Source organism: Siniperca chuatsi, linkage group LG4, assembly GCF_020085105.1.
Source record: "Siniperca chuatsi isolate FFG_IHB_CAS linkage group LG4, ASM2008510v1, whole genome shotgun sequence".
NCBI lineage: Eukaryota > Metazoa > Chordata > Actinopteri > Centrarchiformes > Sinipercidae > Siniperca > Siniperca chuatsi.
In genome coordinates, this window is record NC_058045.1 from 24838599 (window position 1) to 24862084 (window position 23486).

Below are 23486 nucleotides of genomic sequence, written 5' to 3' on the forward strand. Positions count from 1 at the left end.
TTGTTGTTTCTGTCCACCTGGTGAATTTAAGTAAATAAATCCACTGTACTTTTAGCTCTGTTTTTGTCCCCACCAACCCATGAGAGAAATATCTGGCATTTAGCAGCTAAATGCTCCACTATGTTCACCAGCTAGTCGCTAACTTTGTCTGCTGGGCAGGTAGTGTATAGTGGGTTTATCAGAGTTTTATTGCTGAAAACAGCTACCTGCAACTGATAGAAATTATGTTTATGAGAACAATGAGAGTGAACTAAACAAGAAAAGTTGCAGGCCATAAAACCAAAACAATGAGCTAAAAGACACTAAAATGCTGCGTAGAGCTGAGAGGAACTGCAGTCGGGTGATGACTGTCAGTTTGTCACTACGAGTGACCCCTTTCACATTGTCATTTGACACATTTGTCATATAACAGTATTTATTAGTGCAGCTTTAAAGGATTAGTTTGACATTTTGGGAAAACTCTTTCACTTTCTAGCCACGAGTTAGATGAGAATATCAATAAATCTTGCTAAAAGGAGCAATAAGCGCAGACAGCTTAGAAGCTAAGATTGGCCAATTAAGCTACTTCTGCTAAGAAATTACATAATAATAGGCTGTAGTTACATTTACTCTCCCGCTTTTTTGACCGATGAAACTGTTCAAACCAACATTCCCATCCGTTTCGCAGCACTCCATCTCTCCATTACTGTGGTGTCTTCAATCAGAGGAATGCGGCTCTGTGTCCCCATGTGACCCACGCACAGAGCGACAATGTAACAATAATGCAATAACAATAATGTAACAAGGTAATAACTAGAGCAGCTGAATTGTTCCCTGGGCGAGGGAGCAGAGAGGAAATGATCATAACATGGTTTCAGATCCCTCAGGATCTGTTGCAACTGACATGAGAGCATCTGAGAGGGCAATCATCACCGGATACTGCTACTCGTACCAAATATTACACTGCGCTCCAGGCATTTAGTTGACACACACATACTGTATATGTGCTTATAGGTCTTTTCACATACCAAAATGTGGAGGTTTCGAGTGCTTCTTGAAGGTGAAATGTATTGCTCCCTAAAGGAACGCTGCTGCTTAGGCCTACATCGGAGACACTTTCTTACAAACTCTTGGTTGAAGATTAAATTAAAACATTAACAATGTTCTGACCTTGAAATGTTACAGTCCAAAAGGATTACTCACTTTACAATGTACGGACCCATTCTTCATATGTTAGAGACTACACACACACACGTTTTCTGAGTTCACAAAATAGACTGACAACGAAATTAATGGAAAAGCAACTTGGAATCAAAAACATCTTGATCTGAGTGTCTTTTCAGTGTGCGTGGTTATCTGTAGAGAATACTGCAATACCACTGTAAAATTAATAATACATCAACACACACACATTCAGTATATACACACCCATTTCCCACCGCTTTCTTTTCAAAAGCTATTGTGGAATGTGTGAGGAAAAACGAACCTTTTCATCCATTCGGTAACTGTCCTATCTATTTTGGTCTGTGTTGGGGTCAGCTCCAATTCAGAAAGCTTTTACACAGCTATCTCTATTTAGCTAAAAGAAAATTGTTGTGGAGGTTCACTTGTCTTTCTGTGTTGGCAAAATTGGAACCAATCTGACCCCAACATTTGTTTTGTTGGAAAAGCATTCCGCTTTGCTTTCTTTGAGGGGCAAAAAAATGCACCCGCATTCAGGGACTGAACGATTTATTGAATGTAATGCATTAAAACATAAAGAGATACATGATAGCGAATGTGTTGGCAGCTTGAACCACAGACCGTTATTGCATTTGTTGTTTGAAGAAGTGAAATTGCCTTGAAAGTAAAACAATATACAATTTGTCGCCTAAAACATTTAATATATTCAGTCAAATTTGTCTTGCAGAAAGGAGTGAAATCGAATGTGTATTAAAAATATAATGTAGAAAACTGTATTAAACCACAAACAGAGTGATTATAAAATGTCGATGTACGCCAATAAAAAATAAGATACATGTTACAATATAAAATACAAGAAAGCGAGTGGCTGCAGAGTAAAGCCTTTATACGTTTTAAAGTGTGAATACAACAGAGCTTTGGTCAAATATTTAAAATGTTCCTCCGCACATGCAAAGGAAATGTGGAGTGTTAAGACAACTGAGGAGCACATGCATCCCAACATTAAGTATTGGGAGCTGACAGTGTTCACGTTTTAATAAAAGCACTTATGAATGACATTAACAAGAGCAGAGACATGTGTATCCAAAATGTACAATAAATACAGTTAAACATTTTCTTTTCTGCATTAAAAGATACAAGTGTTGTTCATCTAAAATCTCCCCTTCATGATATCAATGCAGGGTGACAAAGATCATTACAGAGTTAATTAATGACTTAACCAAGCATTAATAGTGGCTATCTTATTTAGTTCATAGTTTTCTGTAGGACTGTATAGTAATGCCCAATTTACAATTAAAAAGTCAAACATTTTGTGGCACATAAGCCAAAAGTCTGCAGGAATAAAAAAAACAAAAAAAAACAGAGTGTGTGGTACATTATCCAACAGGGACAACATGTGATGCATGCATTCAGATAAAAAGAGATTTTACAACAAATAGAAGGAAAACACACTGTTAAGCTGTAGCATGTGGTCCATGGAATAAAGTGTTTCCTCTTGCTACGCGTGGTGCTCAGTCGACGCTCCTGTATCTGGTGAAGAGGTTGTAGAGGACACGCAGTGTCGATTTGAGGTCGCAGTTCACTATATCTGGGGGGATAGAAGAGTTCAGATCATGTGTGTAGAATAAAGTCCACTACATAAGCTGCTGTACTATGGCTGCCACATCTTTGCAGCTTAATGGCCTGTATCCACCAGGCAAATCTTTCCTTTAGCAAACAAGGTTCAGTAGACGGCTGCGAGATGCTTTGGTTGTACTATGGATGTTGAAACGCGATTACTGGAAATCCATTTGAGACACAACACAACGCAAATATTTCAGAACCTTTTAGCTTATTCAACAAAACCATGTTGGATCTACATTTTGAGTTGTATTAGACTCTATTTCTATTCTTAAGTCTTTCTATTCTAAAGCCGTCTGAGGGGAAATCCATAAAAATCCCTGGAGCTTTAATACATTTTTAAAATAAGTTGGTGAATGTAAACTGTCAATCAAGAGCATCCTAGTGTCAAACACACAGTTGGGCTCAGCTTATTTAGAAAGGCTGTGAAATATGTTAATAATTTTCCTTCCATAATTATTGTCTTCATATTTATTAAATGTGTAGAGGCACATGGTTTCCATTGTTACATATTTCCCTCATCTAATTCTTAAAGCTGGATTAATTGACTTTTTTGGGCCACCTGGGAGCAGTGGAACAAGCTGTAAACACAGCATTGACATACTGTATTGTCAACAGTGTTGTGGCAAACGTGTTTGGTCTCCACCAACTCGTGAGCAATATATCTGGTTCTTCAGCAGCTAAATGCTCCACTATGTTCAACAGCTAGTTGCTAACATTGTCTGTCTGCAGTTTGATGCTGAACAGGCAGTGCACAGTGGGATTCATCAGAGCTTTTTCGAAATCAACTGCCTGCTGCAGCCGACCTCTACAGTGCGAGCATTCACTGCAAATGAGACTGAAAATTAGAGTGCGTGAATGTGAAAAATGATTTGGTTGCGCCGGCGATCGACTTTGTTCTGACACGGCTTAACATGGACGGTAACAAATCCCTTATCTCTCCTGTCTCCCTCTCATTTGCAAAGATCAGTGTACAAAATGTTCAGCAAGCAGCTTCTCATTTTTAGCCAGCGCCTGCTGTCACTTTCACTGGTTAAAATGAAACGTCGGCTGCGGCAGGTCTTTAGCTGTCGCTAATGAAAGTTAATTCTGTGAGTTAGTTGATGGCAGAACAAAATAAAACTTGGCTGCTGTTCGTGGTTTGTGCGCGCTCTGCAGGCCGGTGTCTGTACCAAAGATTGTTTATAAGGCCAAAGAAGCGTCACTCTGTAACAACGCTGTACAATCGCGAGTGGACTGAGTGTCCCAACTCCAACAGAATGATACGTCTTCCCTCTTAAAAAAACTTGATTAGGGCATCCCTAGTTAAAAGTGCTTCCTACCCTCTGGCCGGGGCTTTGGTCTCTCCAGACCTCCGTCCTGCATCAGTTCAAAGGAGAAGGACACGTTGTGGACCTGCAAAGAGAGTGAGGAGGCTGTTAGGACACAACAAAGCACTACAGGAAGCACGTTCACTACTGTGTGTACATGCAAACATCACACACACCCAACCTAAACTTTACACATACAGGCAGAGGTTGGCAAGTACAAATCATAAAACTCCACGCACAGCTCCTCGCTGATAAGGGAACATAGACACTGGTTGCTAAATCCCACAATACACTCTGGGTCGATTCAATCGTGCTACCACAGCTTCCTGTGTCGGCAAACACAACACAGCTCTGTTCTGTCAGACCATAAGCCTTCAGCAGCTGCACAAACACTCTGCTCCCTCATTTATCAATAGATACATATCAGCAATGTCACTCAAAAACCTCCCAACTCCAAGAAAGTGACACTGTCATTATAAGTGTACAAATAACAATGTGATCCCATGTGGAAAAAGAATGAATAGAACTGAGCAGAGAGCATTTATTACACTATTATATTTTATGCCGCTGGAATGGGGAGAAACACACATGCTGGAGATATTGGTTATAAGGTTTTTCCTGGAAATGGACAATTATGGTGGATGTGATGAATGATACCAAAATGCAGGGCTGATGTTTATTTAAAACACATAGCCCGAATCTTTTTCAGGCGGACCATTTAAAGATGGAATTATTTAGATTTTCAATCCTACTGCATTTGGATGAGCATAGCTACAGTCCTGTGGAGGAAACCAGGAAAGACATCAATGCCGATCATACTTGTGAGTAATTAAAAAAAAAAAAAAAAAATATTGTGAGAGAGGAGGAAAATCAATGAGAGAAGAGACAGTAAGAGTTGAAAGATGTTTTCTATACTCTGCCCATTGCATCTCTGTGCGTGTGTGTGTGTGTGCGCTCGCCCTGCTGTGATGTATTAAAAGCTTTGCCCAACAAGGGCTTATTGTGTGAAAAGCGTGACCTTAGCCATCTAATACACTCAAAAAGAAAGGAAGAGAATGAGTCTTAAGTAGAGATCTACTGAGCAGAAGCAGGAGTGCTTTCTTGATGAGTCGTGCTACTTTTCACAGCCCACCCTTGGTGTACCGTCGATAGGCCTCTAGGCCCTCACACACACACACAGTAATAGAGCTGAGCCCCTAAGCCACTCCAATGTTTCCCTGTGCAAAAAGAGATTACAGATGCTGTAGGGCTGATGCCTGTTCTTCCGGGCCAGGAGTGGCTGTGTGTGTGTGTGTGTGTGTGTGTGTGTGTGTGTGCGCGCACAGTTGTGTACATTGTAGCACTGATGCCCATTCTGCTTCGCAGCTTGGCAGGGACCGCTGGCCAAGACCCAAACAAAAGGCTACTGTGGTGTCTCCACAGATTGCCTGTTCAGAATACCGTAGTACCACAGAGGCCAATGGAGAGGAGAGATGGCTCTGCACTGAATGGGCTCTGGGGAAAACGGATGGCATTTATCAAGCTATTGAGAGGAGAGCCCTGGCTCCGAGTGCATGAGGCTCCTCAGAAATGGAGTATTGATTTAAGAGTGTTTCTTAAACGGTAGGTCAGGACGAAATATGGGTCACGACCCTGTTTCTCATGGATCTCGAAGAGAAAAGATTGGAGACATCAATATGGTGGAGCATACCACTACAAGTCTAGATGCCTGCTCGTCCAAATACAGCAGAAAAATTGGTGCATTTGTACATTTTGTAAAATTCTTGCTGTGAACCAGGGCCACTTCACAGAAGTCATAGTTACTTTCTTTATTTGTTGGAATAATAATAGATGTAACTCAATCAATCAGCAATGAAGAGAAGGATATACAGTGCATTCAGATACTTGTTTTGGCTCTGTACTTAAGCACACAGGTTAGAAATGAAGCAATGAAAATGAGGTTAAAGTGCTGACTTTCAGCTTTAATTTGAAGGCACATATTGTGGCCTTTATATACATACCTACCAAGGATAAAAATGGCTATGATTCCTACACTGTTCACCCAATGGATACGAACACCACCAAAGACTATTAACCTGAAAATCACCACCTAAATCTGATTGTCATTGTTTAATTTTAAATCCAGTGAGCTGAATTAGACTCATATTTCTTCAGTTTCTCGCTAGCATGATTAGCTGTTTACGTTTGTCATTCCCCACCAAAGTAAGCAAAAGCAGTTTCTGTGGACATTTTGATACCCTTTTTTCCATCATGAAACAAGGTCGCTGGTTGAATCCTATGTAACACAAATTCAAGACTGCAGCTGCTGTCCTCCATGACGGCGCAAGCTACAAACTTGTCAGAATCTTTCAAGCCAACAGCCAGTGATTGTTCAATACTCAAAATATAGGTTTTTGGCATTCCTGTAATAGTCCAGCACACTGATAGATATAGGGAAAAAATTACACTTTACCTTTTGATCAAAATTCTCTGGTGTGAGGAAAAAGTTGTAGAGTGGCACAAAGTATCCCTCCAACAGCCCCATCAGCAATACCAGATAAACACCGTCTGCAAACTGAGACAGCAGCACAGTCAGGTAAACAGACTGACTGTATGCTGGTGAGTCCTCTATAACTGAATAGTGGTGACTTAAGAGAATTGTTCAAACAAGTTAAACTGATTTGGAAACAAGTGACATTACCTTGGGTATGTAGATTTTTTAACAACTGTTTCCTAAAAAGACTAAAATCTCAATGGCATGTTGTTCATTAACAAATACCTATTAATATGAATATTTAGGCCTACAAACATCAGTGAACAGTGGTGAAAGTATCTGCAAGATTAGATTCCACTGGAGGTAAATGTAATACACACACACACACATATATATATATGTAGTGAGTATGGTGAACTGCCTCTTCATAGGTTTGACTAGAAAAAGAATGCACAGTAAAAAGTAGTAACAAATCATATGTTAAAGGGCATATATTTTACAGTATTGTAAAATATTTTCACTTAAGCATCACTATATAGTATATACAGTACAGTATTGTGTAGGACCTTTGAACATTTGAAATGTATGTAGGTGTGTGAAGTACCTGTGTGTCCAATTCAGACACCTCTAGGTTGAGCTTATTCAGGTGTTTGTTCACAAATGTGATCAATGTCTGAGAAAACACAAAGGAAAAAGTCTGTCACACAAGCTGGCAACATCTCAAACGAGACAGGCAACGTACACTGAAAGATCTGCACACACACATCTAGTGGACATAGACAGATATATTCAAAAACAAACGTGTAAACAAAACAGGCCAGTTAGGTGACACAAAGCATTGTGGCCCCTGGCAGCCATATTGGAGGTCCTCACCACTGCGGCACAAATGGTTAAAAACAACATATGCTGTTAAACTCCAAACTGAACAGCGTCTGAACAGAAGTGAAAATGCATGCATGGTTTAATTTAATGTTAATGAGCGGCACAACTTCTGACAGAAAATAATTTAATTCAATTGCATTTAGCTTGTTAGCAAATGAACCTCAATATCTGGTTGGCTATCACTATTTTACATTATTTGTTCAATATCACTTATTGGCTTTTTTTGGGGGCTTTCAATCACATATCACCTTCTTCATCATCAGCGGAGTTGTCGAGCATTGCTCAGTTGTCGAACCAACTCCATGACAACTAAGCAAACGCCATCCACTGACCATTAGATGGGATTGAAAGGCCCGGGGGGAAAAGCTAGTAAGAGGACTTTGAGTTAAGATTGTTTTTTGTTGTTTGTTTTTTTTTAACGTCAAACTACTCCAAGGTCAAGCATGAACTTTCGCACTCAAGATCTTAATGTTAGTGTCTAGTAATTGCATATTGCTTTACTAGATAAGAAGGCAGGCTACTTGGCTGTTAACAAAGCCAAAAAATACTCTTCTCACGCTAAAATGCAGTCACTTTCCTTGACAACAATTACATCAAGTCCTAGACTTGTTCTGGAGTAGAGATTAAAGAGCAGAGATTTCTGAAGGCAAGACTGTTTACAAAATCACAGTAACCCAAATAAGGGAACAAATCTTATCGGATTATTTGCACTTAAAACAATGGTGTACTGATCTATACCCACACCACAACAATCTTTTCAGCTACTGTCTGTATTTTCTTGTCAAGGACCTGCCTCATTAATCAGGATCAATGAAGTCAGCTAGATAACTGTGCAGAGTAAAACCTGGACCATGGCCTGGACTAAAAAGCACTGTTTGGGGTTTTAAATGCACAAAGACTAGTACTACTAGATTTGTATTATTTAGATGTCATTTGCTATTTCTCTGTCAGATCTCCATGATGGTGACGATGGCTAATAAATTTGAGATTGCCACTGCAAAGCCTCAGTACCTTTTTGACAACATTCAGTTTATCCGGAGCGTGGTCAAACAGGGTGTCGAAAGCGTCGCGCTCTGTAAAGAGTAAACAAAATAAATTATTAACCAAAAAGGGGACAGTATGTCAACATTCCTGAAAAAAAATACTGTTCAGTACACTCTTCTTAATGAGAACATACCATGTCTGCCAGAGAAAGCCCTGAGAGAAAGAGCAAAGAAATTGGAAAAAGGAAGAAAAAAGAGAGATAAAATATGTCAGACACACAAATCAGAGGCAGTTTCTGCTTATTAACAATTTCACACTTGAATATTCATAGAAAACAAGAGAAAATGAAAGACAAGTACTTCCAGTTCAATCACAGAGGAATGTAGAGAATGGAGGGATTATGTCACAGAAATGACAATAATGTAGCTAGGGTAACATAATTTGATTAACAATAAACACAGGTACATCTCGGGTATTCAAATAACCTGGGTATCATCATTGGGACGTTCACATACTATAGCACAATGCAATAATCTCAACAGCAGAACAATACTGTTGGGTATTGATAGAAATGAATGAAGACGTGCCTTTCTGTACATGCAGGTTATCTATGGGAATGGAGGGCCTCTTGTCTATTATTACAATGTTAGCACTTTGGAGGATGTTGTTGTTGGACAGGGTCAGGTGGTTTTGGAGGCTAGGGAACATTGCAGTGTGAGTGTCCCAGAGGAAGAGATATCGCAGCGGGCAGGCCAGCAAGAAATGGCAGGATCTCTCTCACACACACACACACACACACACACACACACACACACACACACACACACACACACACACTCTCACATGGTCACAGTGGAAATACGGTTATTACCACACCACCAGGACCATTGCCCAGACCTGCCTGCCTTTGCCATCACAGATTACACCATGAACACATGTGAGAGTGCTTCTTTGTGTGTGTGTGTGTGTGTGTTATTAACAGTGTATCCATCTACCATGACAAAATGTGTGTGCTTGTGTGTGTTGGCCTGCTGTTATCTCCCTCGTTGCTGCCGTCAGGCTGCAGGACAGCCTCACAGGGAGAAAAAAAGTGTGTGTGAGAGTGCGTGTGTTTTAAATGATCTAATTCTTCAGCTAAGGGTGCCATCACATATCTTGTTGAAATACAATGGCTGTCTATTCACCATTGCACAATATTTCTTCCAAAAGTCCAAATAAATAAATAGTTTCTGATTTAAACTGTAATGTTGTTGTTTTTTAGACTATACTACATGGTTATATTTTTCAAAGTAAGGTATTGAAAAAAGTAGTTTTGGTATTAGTAGAGTATTGTGACTCGCATTACAAAAATGATACCCAGCCTTTGATGTGTCATTTGTCACAACGGGTCATAAAGGTTGTCCAGATCCAAAGGCTCCATTGAATGCAGCCGAGAAATAAAGTTTATTTTGCCAAACTAACACATCAGTTTTTCAGAATCAACTGAATTCTAGTCACTTGTTCAGTTTTGGTTTCTTTGAGGCTGTTGGTGGAAACTCGCAATAATGCTGAGGTAAATCCTCTGTAGAAGTCCCATTGGGGAGAACATGCATGTTCAGCTAGCTAGCTTTGTATCTGACATTCAGATGTTTTTATCCAAGTCATATTTAGACATTTGTGGTAAAGTGGAATTTAAACTCTATGATCGTCCTCTGGTTTTAACCATTAGAGTCCTTCCTTTTAGTTAAAAGAGTACTCCACAGATTCAGCATTGCACTCTTAAAACACTGAAGTTCCCCTGGAAATGCTGAAATGTAGGCATACACGTTTATTTTGGTGCTGCAGTTAGTGTGCATGACTATGAATGTCAAAATAAATGCCAATAATAAGAAAAGTGTTAGCAAAGCAATAAACACATCATCAGGTCATCACCATGAAACCCTTCTAACCATCTAATGGATGTAAGTGGCATCTTTTCACCTTGTTGGTTCCAACTGACAGAAAAAAAAGAAAATACATTCTTGTAGAAACTATTATAAATTTGAACTCTGATACCCAGATGTTTACATATTTAAGACAAGTAAAAAGATTTCTCCACTGTTCTTCAGTCTTAACTCTCAATGTGTCACTTCCTGTAGTTTATAGTGTCCATTCCCGATAGTTAGGCAAGTGAAGTAAATCTAGACCACCACATTTGTGGGAGTAGTACAGTAAATTCTTCTTAGAAAAATTCTCCAAAGATCTTTAATGTAAAAAATCTAAATCCAATGAGACGTTTTGTCAATGTAATAGAGAGCTATTAGCAGTAGTGTTATTTTGCACAAGCACTAATGTCTGTCAACACTGCATCTAAATGCTACACATCTGTTGTGAGGTGTAAAATGAGTCTGATAGCAGAGCGTACTTACTCTGTGTTGCCAGTGATTTCTTCTTGAATTTGTCTGGACTGAAGGATGCCCTCTCTTTTCTGAAAGGCATGAATGGAGGACAGTATGTAAATGTGCTATTCTTTTTATTCCACTGAATATGGCTGAGAAAAATGAACTGGCTGGTGAAAAATTAGGTGGGAAAAGCCAAAGATGAATTCACAGCAGTGGAGAGTGGTGTTATAAAACCAACATTCTCAATAAGGATGACGACTGTTATGCAGGTAAGTAGACACAAACTGTATATTCTAGAAAGCCTTCAAAAACAATGTTACACCCACCTGGACGACCACTACTTGAATTGAAACGTGGTCTGGCAATCTGATTGGTGCTCTGAAGTGTTGCGACAGCGCCACCAGCAGGTGCAGGATGGCAACTATACTCTTAGCATGAACCGCTAATGTGAGGAAAAGAAGAACAAATAACATGAATGACGCAAGTAGTTGACATACTGTACATGTGACATACATTAACATGTGACTCAGCATTAGTACAATCAACATTATTAACCTTTTCACTTACATTTACAACCATCAGTACACCAGCTTACTTATTTATTTATTACCTTTCTAAATTTGCTCATGCTGGTTCCATGCCTGTCAAGTGTTGTATATACATTATTTATATTCAGTATTGTATTATTGTAACAGCCTGTCTTGTCTTATTAAAAAAACTTTGACACGACTGCAGACTGTACAAAACTCAGCTGCTCGGCTGTTAACCAGGACCAAGAGGTACGACCACATCACACCTGTTTTAGCCTCTTTACATTGGCTCCCTGTTTGTTTTAGGATTGATTTTAAAATCTTATTGATTACTTTTAAGGCTCTTTATGGCCTGGCTCCACACTATATTTTAGACCTTGTAATCCCTTATGAACCTTCATGTAGTTTGAGATCTTCGGGCAGGGGTCTTCTGTCTGTTCCTGAGTCCGGGATGAAAACTAAGGGGGGCAGAGCTTTTGCTATCTGGGCCCCGAGGCTCTGGAACAACTTGCCCGAAGAAATTAGGTTCTCTGAGTCAGAGTCTTCGTTTAACTCTCTTCTCAAAACACATTTTTATCGGAAAGCATATCCTGATTTTACCTGAGCTGGCTGTTTATTTTATTGTGTTTGTGTATTTTATTTCTTTAGATTTCATCATTCACTGTGGTATTTTATTTATCTTGTTGTGAAGCACTTTGTACTTTGTTTTGATAAGTGCTCTATAAATAAAGTTTGATTATTATTATTAGTATTATTATTATTACTACTGATTCAGCCAAAAATATAATCTTAAATGTCCCAAGATGCCATCATCTGCAATTAAGAGGTAGAAAAACTAAAATTTTTTATAATCTTTAGTATTCTTTTAATGAAGTGTCTGTGTGAATAGCTCGCTGTAGGCATTAGTCCGCCAAATAACAAGCCACATATTTTCTATTATTTTTCATCCTTGCAGGAATTTAGAATTAAAAGTTTCATGCAGCGAGGTCGTGTACCTTCAACGGTAAATATAAACACAAGATGCCAACATTGCCTTGAAGTTCTTTTTTAAAAAGTTAAAAAATACAAAATTTTGTAAAGAAAAAAAAAGACAAAATAACTCTGTCTGCACCATAAAATCAACCATAAAGAGCCTGTTCAGTCAGACATACTGAGCGACATGTCTTTAGTCATCTGAACAAATAGGATTTACCTTTGAATACACAAAACAATCAGGATCAATTAAGTGTCTAAAGCAAGCCTTTGATTGTACCCCATGGCAATGGCAAATCACAGAGAGCAAGCTAAAAGCCTTCATAAAACCCATTAGATCCTCACTGCATAGGAGGATCCAAATAAGTTATTCAATGGCTTCAGAATGGGGGATGAAAGTAGGAACAAACAAAAGTGAATTGATTAAAAGAGAGCTCCTCAAATAAAAGGACTGCAAAATCAATTACATGCCATGTTATTCACTGTGCTATTTAACATTTTTGAAGACATTTCGCAAAAACAGCTTTCAAGGACAAACTTCTACCAGAGATGCATTTAAGAATCTCATTTTATTTGGTTTAAGATAAATTAATTTTATACGGCCTTTCACTAGTGCCCTAGAGAAGGATGTGGTCCTGGATGTGGTCCTAGATGTGGCCCTGCCTCCAAGGTTTAAAAACCTGGCTACACTGAGGAAGGCGGTTGTATATTTATAATTGATAATCAGTTGAATGCACAGGCTGCAAAGTGTTGCTATAGAAAAGGAATTTATTGTTGGTTTGGACATAAGGGCTTGGTGGTGCATTCACTCAGACTTTCACACCAGCGGGATGTTGTTCCACTAGCCTGTACACACGCTGACATGTTAATGCACTTAGCCTAAAGGTGTTCTTTAAGAGTCTTATCATATTATCATCATCCTATAGCCTACACCCACTCCTTTTACAATTGCAACGTTAACTCAGATTACATTTTAATTTACCTACATTTTACTTTTATTCGAGTACATTTTTACACAAGTAATTATACTTTTACTTGAGTAAAATTCATTTTAAGTAACAGTACTTGAGTAAAATATTCTAGTGCTCTTTCCATCCCTGGGTTTTATATTCCATTCTTTTACGTGCTTTTATGTTTCCCCCCTATATTGCATTTTTATCTTATCATGTGTTACTCAACAGCATATTGTGTTCCACAACAGTCTGTCAAAGTCTTTTGACTGGGGGCCCCCAGATGCTTCACCGACTTAGAAAGAGACCCACATTTCAATTTCATCAAATTTAAATAATGGATAGATTACGTTGTGTAGCAGTATATTGTTTCATTGACTTCAAACAATAAGTACTTCTATAAGTGCACAATGCAATGCACCTCGCTGTACTTTGTGCACTGTAATCACAAAGCCATTCAACTTTTCAGCACATAGACAGTACACAGTGGCTGGTGACAGTACCCTGCAACAGTACAAGACCAAAACTGAATGCTCCCTGTGGAGAGAATGGCTCATTGCAGCAGAAAACAGCAGCAGTATAAAGTTAACTAAAACAGGATTATATATACAGGCTATGTAAACATATAAAGCTGCTACCTTGAATTGAAAAATGCGTTAGGGAAAAACATGTGAATGTGAAATAATAAAAACAAGTATAAATTACAGCATTACAGTTGTATACAAAGTAATAACAAATATATTAGAAAATATCCTTACAGTCAACATTCCAGCGAATGTTCCTGGTGGAGAGTTTGAGAGAGTCATTGATGCGTTCTAAAACAGTCTGCAGCTTCTGTTTCTGGGCGATCTCCGACTGGGTCACCTCTGCCACGTTCAGTTTCTCACCTTCCAGCTTTTCTGAAGCACAAGACACAGGCAGAGACAAAGACAAATGAGTATTGATAAGCTTAATACTTACAAACATATATAATCTTTCAACCAGTACTGAAACATTTAATTCCACATGGATTAATGTCAAGACAGTTAAGGCAAAAGGCATCTTTGGATTATGATTACTCTTTGAGTAACTATAATGCTATAATGATACAACAACAGCACAAAATGCCAAGTTTCCTGTCTCAGTGGCATTTACTCCACACATATAGTTCAACTCCTTACCGAATAGTTTCTGCAGGACCTGTCCATCATACAAATCTTCAGCCAGATCCTTCACAATGATCCTCTCCCCCACCAGAACATCATTTATCCAGTCAATCAACACCTACATGGGGAGAATAAAAGACTAATTACTTTTAATTAGAATTTGCTAAATTATTTTTAAAGTTATCTTTGAATTTAACGAGGTTGTGACAAGAATTTCTTATAAAGTAATTCATCTGATGTCCCGAGTAAATACTGAAACCTAATACATTTTAGCAATTGTAGCAATAGATTTACTTATATGGTCTGTACTGTTCACCCGGTCCTTTCACAGATTTTCAATGGAATTTGAGTCTGAGCTTTAGCTTTTTTCAGACCAGTGTTGATTGGGCGATATGCTGAGGATACCTGTGGGACATAAATCGTTGCCCCAATCTGAGGCCTCTGGTAGCCTAACAAAAGTTCTCCTTAACAATGTGCCTGTTTGACTCTAGTGATTGCTCGCCAATCCTTACGTGTGCTGGTTTCTGCAGCTGATACTTGCTCCACGGCCCCATGCTGCCATCTCAAGTTTTAAAGTAGGGATGGTGTTACATGTGTGACGAGCTTTGCTTGAATACTCACAAACCTAACTCATACCTTTACACTTTTCACACTAATAATTAGCTTTTTATCTTTACTCACTTATGTCCTTTGCTGCAAGTCATTAAGAGATGCATCACTATCACTCTAAATGATCTATCCTAGATAAATGGAAGATTAAATCATTTAAACCTTACCTTCATGAGCTCCTGCAGTTTGCGGTCATTCTTGGAGTTGGGGTCCACCATAGTGCGCACTTCATTCTCCTCTAATGGATGAGCAGAAACAGGATGTGGCAGAGTGGCATAATGAGATTACTCAATGCCAAAAAAGGGTAACAAGCTCACCACATAATCTGTGCATTATAGGGAGACATTTTCTACACAGTAAGCAACATAAATAGACTTACAGTTTATTGAAAGGGGCATACTAGGTAAGGTAACCATTTGTACAGGACGTTCAGCCTGTACTTGTTTCTGTTTGTTAACCCTTTCCAGTTTTAATGGTTCAACACAGTCTAGCACCAGTCTGTGTCCTGACCCATGTGGAACACGAAAACAAAAATGTGTGTTCCCCACAGAAACCTTTGGCAGTGTGTCAGTTTGTTGACTGTTGGCTAAAAGGTGGTTGTCAGATTAGCCAAGCTCATATAGTGGTACAGCAGACACCATACTGCCAGAAGCTGTCAACCATTGTTGAGTACACAATGCTGTAGTCTCAACCTTGTGAGAGTTGCCATTGCACTCCAACACTGTAGTTGGCGCTGTGGACAAATCTGCAGCAAGCACACATTGCTTACATACATGTAAAAAGATCCTTTAGCCAACAATCAATGGCCAGTGTCTTTTGCTGAATAAGCACAGAATTGTTAAATAATATTTGAGTATCAAACACAAGAATGTGTTTTTGGACATTAACCATTAAGTTACTAAGCTCTCTAGGTTAAGGTCATTAATATATTTTATTGTCTTTTAATTTACTAAATGTTTGTCCCTGTATTTCCGAAGAGGGTATTTTTAATTATGGCCTCATAATAAATAAATTATTTATGGCCTAAACTTTGGGCATTTATAGTCTATAGAGAATAAATAAATGTTTCAAAATGTCAATGAAAAACTGAAAATGAAAACTTTCCCATTGTAAATAAAATCTAAACTATACCCCACATGGCCTTTAAGCAAACACCTTAAAGCAAATGTATCTGAATGTGTAACAGCGAATGCGAGTGTAGTCGTTTACCTAGCATGGTGTCCTCAGGGTCCAGCTCATAGTGGGAAGGGCTGAGAGGAAGGTTGATGGCATTGATCCCCTCTTCCTGAAGCTCAGACACTACGAGAAAGAGGCACAAACATTATATCAGATTAATTTAGATCAGACAAACGGGCACATCATGCGGACACACATCTTTTTATTTTATATCAATTTAATTAAATAACCAACATTTTAAAAAGGACAAGACTGGAATTATTCTAGTATACTTTTCTTATTGTCAAAATTTCCCATTAAAAGATCAAAACCAACAATGCATTAGCCCATCTCTCACTTCCCTACCCTGTCTGTGGCACTCAGCCCCAAACCCATTCTAATCTAATCTAATCTTTAAAAAAAACGGTCACTAATATATATTTCATTTTTTAATGACTAGGAAATTTACTAAAACAGCTGAGCACTGTAGTTTTTAGTAAATAAACAGGTGTACGTCGTGCATTTTGTTTGGGACTATTTTCAGCTGCGGATTACACATTTGGTGCTCTAGTGAGTATTTACTGCAACAGGACCATGTATGTGGGATTGACTCAAAATGAAATAATGCAGTGCCTGTTCGCCGTAATTAAGTAATTAATTAACTTACAATTATTTTCATCATCAATTTCATGTCAATTATATTTTTGATTACTCAAGTAATCATCGTCTATAAAAGCCCATCACGATTTCCCAGAGCCCAAAAGTATGTTATCAAATTGCTTATTTTACTTAAAAGGGTAATTCTGGTATTTTTAAATCTGGGCCCTATTTTTCCATATGTTGGGGTCTGACTGACTAATGACCATTGCAGCCTGTTTTAGCCGCGAAACAGGCTGCAATGGCTGCAACGTAATCCTTCTGGGCAATTGCGCCTGTCAAAGCCACCAAAGTTAACAAAGCAAACCTTGAGCTAAACTTGTAGCCAAACATAGCCAGAACAAGGCTGAATGACGTCTTTCTAAGCAAGCCACTTAAAACGACAACCAATCAGACAACTGCTACATAAAGAGCAGATCAGCTAAGACAAAGACTAAACACCTCCCTGAATAATAATCACTTGCAGTGTTCAGCAGTAGTTTGGACGGCTCCCTAAATGTTCCCTTGATTCCACAAACAACCATTTGACGTCAGACAAACACAGACCGGCAGTGTTGCTTCCTGCTTCACAGCAGGCTTTATAGAAACCCAGCATGTCATTCTTCTCAGTATGTCAGATACCTGAGGAGGCTTGATCACTGCTGATCTCTGTGTATCTGACTGTGTGTGTGTGTGTGCGTGCTGAAAGCATGGAGTGAACATCCTGTGCATTTCTCTGCCTTCACTGGAACAGCATCCTCTTAATCAACACCATCCATAAGTGATTGCAGTATGTCTGCATGAACACACACATATATCACATCACACAGGGATGTATGAGAATATTTCTACAGAGTGACACATCCCTCACTCTTTTCATTCTGTAAATTATCACCCAATCACCTGACATAACCACCACTACTACACCAACACAGTCAACTAGATACAATATTAGTTCTACTCAAGTACATGACAACTGTCTTTTTCCTGACACTAAAAAACATGCACCCTCAGTTCTTGAACTGCATGACACATAAAACTGAATGAAATCATTATGTGTGTTAGGCACTCTTGTTGTTTGTGTGGCAGAACTTTTTCACCCCACAAAAAAAAAAATCACAAAATGAAAGTATCAAGAAAGTATCAAATATCAATAAGAACAGTGGGTACAGTCAATCTGCAAGTGTCATTACTCTCCACTTATTTTACTATAGAAATCAATGAAAACCTGAGTAGGCAGAAAAGTCCACTAAACAGTGACCCCACAGTAGCTTAAATACAAATGCCATAGAGGAAAGTGAAATAGGTATTGCAGCAAAACATACTATGAACCCTTAAATCCCATTAAGATGTCTTGAGAGGATCTTGCACAAAAAGTATAAATAAGAACAATACTGAAAAGAGTTAATCCAAAGGTTTTAGTTAGCTGTTTTGAATTCATTAAGTGTGCATGAATGTTGTACTTATTTCAGTCTATCCCAATGAGGATCCCAGAGACACAGTTTTCAGAATGTTAAAAATGTTCATTTGGGCTTGCAAAAACCAAGGATCAGATTTAAAGTGAGACTGTGAGCTTTTTTATAGCTTTTGAGAGAAGAAATAACACATTCTTCCTATTATAAATGAAAATTTGAATTCATAAGCAATAAAACACCATTGCTCAATTCAATACAATCAGGGGTTTTTCTGCTACAGCAATAGCTTCTGGTGGCTAATGTTAGCTAGTGTTAGCAAACTTTAAATAGATATTGTTGTGAAACTGATTTTTCATTTGCTGGCTCCTGTTTGCTTGTGCTACTGTTACACTACGTTTTAGCATGTCATAGATAAATATTTCAATAAACACTTACTTCTTCATTACTTTTGTGATAAAACTATTTCAATGTTAAACTGTGAAATGTAAAGTGTGGCAGCAGACACACACAAAACACATTAAACAGCTGTAGCCTTCTAGATTTGACACGCCTTATTTTTCACGAGCTACCTAATCCAAATACTGAAGGTCCTGGCTCAAAACTATTAAGCTAATTATCTAAATTATTGATATGATATCAAGGAAAGTTTAACTAGAAGAACGTGACTTGTTGTTGGAACAAATGAAACACTTAGTCCACCCATTGTTGTACACACACTCAGATTTTGATCTAATTTTTAGCTGATACGATCCATTAAAATATGCCCAGATTGGCCAATGCCAATACTTAGGATCGGCTTGGGACATCTCTGTTTGTAAGAGGAAGATTATTCTCAAAGCTACATAGTCTAACTTAAAAACACTTCGTAGCTAAATAAATATAAAAGAGGAGAATGCCAACATTCTCTAATTTGAGAGACCATTTCTATGCAGCCCAGTTGAGATTTATTGCTTGTTGGTGGTGCCCAAGTTACCAGACAAGATAGAAAGATGTAGGCCTAGAAGTCATTTGGGTGATTGAACTTTCTCCTGGAATCCTGCTCGCCAGCAGACACCCACGTGAACTCTTTCCTCCTGGCTTTGCCGTGTAATCTGCTTGGAGCAGAAACATGCAGCAGAACCGAAGTCTCCTGATCTACCAAAGCGTTGCGAAAGGCCTCTTAGATCTCTGCAACAAAGTTTAGCGCAGGACTCCGTACTTAATGATCTACATGTACTGATGTGTTTTTCTGAGGTTTGTTGTTGTGACATGTTTATCTGTTAGGTTAATTTGGTAGCCACATGCTAAGTTGATGTTAGTTTATGTTATGCTCCACATAGTCATTACAACTAACTCCTTTTTAACTTGGCACCATTATCCTAAACAGATCATACACATACACCTCTAGTTTGGCCCTTAAAGACATCTATACCCAGCGGAGAGAAACTTTAAAGCTCCCGCTTCACATGTTCCTTTGTTTCTGACCACGTGGGTTCGTGCTTGTGCACGCGTGACATAACAACGGAGGCAGAAGAAAGAAACATACACACATTCGTTTTGGCACGCACCCAGACCTGTACACGCGCGCACACACATACACACCCTGTGTTCTGTAGTTTAGTATTTAGAGTTAGTCTTCACATTGTGTGTTTTTGCTTTGTTTATCTTTTAAATAAATGCTTGTGTATAATTATGCTGGTTTCTTTAATGTTGCACAAGAGTGAGTAATTTGCCAACCTCTTCTATGTAGAATTCCAAATCGTTCAACCTACTAGCTATCAATGGTAATTATGGTTATAGTTACTCATTTAATTATTAATCTGAGTTCCAAATTAATAGTTTAGTGTATTTTATGAGAATCAATTAACTGGCTATCATTTCTCTTCTTTAAGAAGAGTGGTGCCCCAGAGGACTTTATTAATTAAAGTTATTTATGATTATCTTTGATAATTCTGATAGCCACAATTAATTGATCGCACCTACACAAGTTGGTGCCCCCTCCCTTGAAACATTGTAAATCCGAACAAGTAAATTTCATTTAAAATTCAAGCTGTATTGGGCAACCAAGGAAATACATTTCCTCTAGAAGGGGGAAAAACAATAATTAAACACTCAAAATATGGTATGTAATTGTAAAAGGCTTTACAGATCCATAAAGACTATACTGTAGTTCTCTATATGTCAAAGTGAAATCAGAACTAAATGTAGAAATGTAGGATTGGCATTCTATGTATGCAACACAACATAAATCTACAAAATCCAGGAAATTGATGGAATTTGGCTAGAAGAATTTAATGTGTTTTTCCTCACACCTCACATTATAAAAATAAACAACCTAATACTGAATCACCAATGTTGCACATTGCGGGGGCACATAAACGCCAATCATTCCAACATATTCTGGTCATATGAAAACATTAACATATTTTGGGAGAATATACTGTATGTTTAACCTTAAGCGCCATTTTAGGTTATGAGATACCTAAGGACAGCAGGATATTGTTTGATGGACTGATAACAGAGTGTTGAACATTGGATCGCTGTTTCAGTAGAATATGTGCATTGAGGGGGGTTCAAAAACTTTTATAGCTACTGTCAGTGGCTGGCAATTTACAGACTCATATGGGGGTATAGCTGCTATACAAAAACACCATACCAATTAGCACAATCGATGTTACTGTAATTATCACTTGTGCTATTTAAGGCTGAGCAAGTATGCAGAAACCTGGGTTGCTTGTTAATAGAGGAAGTATGGTGGGTAGATTACTATGAAATATGAAGGTGAGATGACCAAGGTATACTTCAGCCATCTTACTTACCAGCTGTGCTTCCATACTGGTTAGCAAGTCAAGCAAGTCTATGATTTTTTTTTTTGCATCAGTTCCAGTGTTTAAAAAACATTTGCTCATCTCTATTAACACATTGTATATGTTCAGCGCAGATTTGATTTGTTGTCAGTATAAGCAGAGGCGTCCTCAGTGTCCTCACCGCACATCACTCCTCCCCCTCTGGGCCAGTGTCATAAAATCGGAATACAAATCTGTCCACTTGGTTAAATAAGGATAACAGTAAAAATAAAAAAAGCCATGTCAACTGATGCATCATTCAGGAACTGCTGTGGTGCCTACATGTAAGGAAAGAATTCATGCTGATGTTGTGTCCTACCTGGAGGGCAGAGCGCTCCACAGCCCATGTCTGTCTCCGTCCCCCAGTCTCAAGCATCCTCTCCTGGCTAGCAGGACCAGCTCTCTCCCCTGCAGCTTATCCTCCACAGGCTGAGCTCACAAGTCTCTAATATAACACCAGACCCCGATATAAATTCAATATTTGCTCTACTTTCACAGAGGATTAGAATTATATTACCTCTCCTGTTTTATGTGCTGTATTTTCTGTTTGCACTATATCCACACTGCACACAGTTGGTGTCTGTCTGTATGCCATGCGCAGCCCTCACTAATGCTCTCATACCTTCTGACCTTCTCCTCTCTTTTCATACCATCTCGTCCCCATCTTATAGCTCTCTTTCTCGTCCTTTACACCCTTCTCCTTTTTTCTTTTTCATTGTGTCGTTACTCCTGTTCAAGCCGGTGCCCCCTCTCTCCCCGGCATACGCAGTGACTGCCATAAACGTCACAAGGACTTAAATTTAATCAATGATCAACACAAGAGCGACCAGCCCGTGTTTTCCATCAAATCATCCTACACACAGCACTCAGTGTATTTCGCGCGCGCGTGTGTGTGTGTGTGTGTAGTGAACATGAGACAGCATGAATATAATGTGATTGCATGCATGTCTTGTAGACAAAGGCAACATAAAATGGGGCACAGCTGTGCAACAGTATCCTGAATGACACAAAGTAATCATCCAATTGAAAGAGACCTTTCTCATTCGATGATAAAACCTGGCCTTTAACAATGAATGTCAGGCTCTCTGAAAGCTACTGTATTTCCAAAGCGACACTGCATGGCTGTAAACTGAACTGGGCATTTAAAAAGAAGCTTTTGGAGTATTCTTATTTATAGCCCCTTTCTTGGTAGTTAAAGTCCAACATAGCAAGGTTTATAATTATTATTCGGGAAGGTGAGGCAAACTAAAGTGTCCATGAACAAGACAATGAATCCCTATGCTCCAGGGCTGCAGTTCTGTATCTGACCCTGACCTCTGACCGTGCTCTGGGAATCAACCTTGCAACCTGTCCCCAATGAGGAACAACATTACTACTTACTGTATGTCCCCACAGTATCTGTGAAAGCAGGGAGGGTGTTGGTGGAGCCTCCTGCCTCAGTCTGTGACGGGCCTGTGTTTACTCGTGCCTCATTCCTCACTTATTACAGTAGTAGCAGATTCAATACCTTACATGGATACAGACACAGCCCGCGGCCATGAAAACTCACACAAGCAACCACACGTTGTGTTTTATGGCGTCTTTGTGGTAAATGTATGTTCAACATTGAATTAAAAGTATAACTCAGTGTTAAACCTGTTAGCTCCCTGAGTGCGTATTAGTGTTGAATTTGTGGGAATTATTCCTTCACTGTAAAACTATCTACTGCTGTCGGTTATAACTCAATAATTGAATCTTCACTTCAGAAAACAATACAGTGCCGACAACGGTTCTGCTACTTCCTGGCTCGTTATTTTGCTAGCTTTTTTTTTTTTTTACCTTCTTTAGCCTTTTTCCTTCTCGCCAAAGTTCCACCAAGTTTTCCCAGGAAAGAGTCATCTTTCTTTCGGGAAGACGGTGATTTTGGCGTCGGAGATTTCGGAGAGGACGGGGACTTCTGAGGCGAAGAAGCCATCGTCGTAAAGATAATTTATTCCGGGACAGTTAACACAAAACTGTCCAAGTTGACGTGGAAATGAAAGTTTGTTGGGAAGTCAATAAAAAAAAAAAAATCACCGTCCACTCCCTAAAGCGGAAACGGAATTCCAGACATTTTCCCCCGAAGTTGGCTGGAGTGAGTGGCCCCTCCTCTCCGGAGGAGGAGGGCTGGGAGAGCAGGCAGGAGAGGCTGCTGGCCGCGGGAAGCGGGAGCTCCACGGTGCTCGGGTTCAAAAGGCACAGCTGCTGGCCGGGGGGTAGCAGGAGGAGCGGAGGGGTCCCAAGAAGTGAAAATAAAGATATATACCACGAGAGGGCGTGCTTCGCAACGGTTATGGATAGCTAAACGTTACATTGGTGACACCATTATGAAATTAAGCACTTATTTCTTTCTCTGTGGGACATTATTTTACTGCTCTTCAGGGTTTGTTTTTAAAAAAGTCAGAGATGCAAGCCCAATTTTATAAATTGTCCATCCTGAC

The 23486-nt window shown here is 39.1% G+C and overlaps 1 protein-coding gene across 2 annotated transcripts; it reads right to left on the bottom strand.

Moving 5' to 3' along the window:
• Positions 1-1693: 1693 nt before the first annotated feature.
• Positions 1694-22996, bottom strand: parvaa (parvin, alpha a). 2 transcript variants are annotated; one of them, XM_044192575.1, is made up of 13 exons: positions 22846-22996; positions 16206-16295; positions 15164-15234; positions 14403-14505; positions 14001-14141; positions 11117-11232; positions 10818-10876; positions 8624-8643; positions 8458-8519; positions 7169-7237; positions 6544-6645; positions 4104-4176; positions 1694-2749 (listed from the first exon to the last, which is right to left on the bottom strand). In XM_044192575.1, the coding sequence occupies exons 1-13, from the start codon at positions 22979-22981 to the stop codon at positions 2673-2675; spliced, it is 1119 nt and encodes a 372-aa protein (XP_044048510.1). In that variant the 5' UTR covers positions 22982-22996; the 3' UTR covers positions 1694-2672. The 2 variants fall into 2 exon arrangements, with proteins under 2 accessions (XP_044048510.1, XP_044048511.1); XM_044192576.1 differs by lacking the exon at positions 22846-22996 and adding an exon at positions 21347-21773.
• Positions 22997-23486: the final 490 nt, after the last annotated feature.

What these genes read in the sequence shown, in the direction of transcription:
- parvaa (XM_044192575.1), bottom strand. Translation starts at nt 22,981, where the DNA reads ATGGCTTCTTCGCCTCAGAAGTCCCCGTCCTCTCCGAAATCTCCGACG. An exon ending in GGTCCTGCAGAAACTATTCG is followed by an intron (nt 14,142 to 14,402) that starts GTAAGGAGTTGA and finishes CTTGTGCTTCAG; the next exon opens with AAAAGCTGGAAGGTGAGAAA. An exon ending in CAGAGAATTTTGATCAAAAG is followed by an intron (nt 4,177 to 6,543) that starts GTAAAGTGTAAT and finishes CTCTCTTTGCAG; the next exon opens with GTCCACAACGTGTCCTTCTC.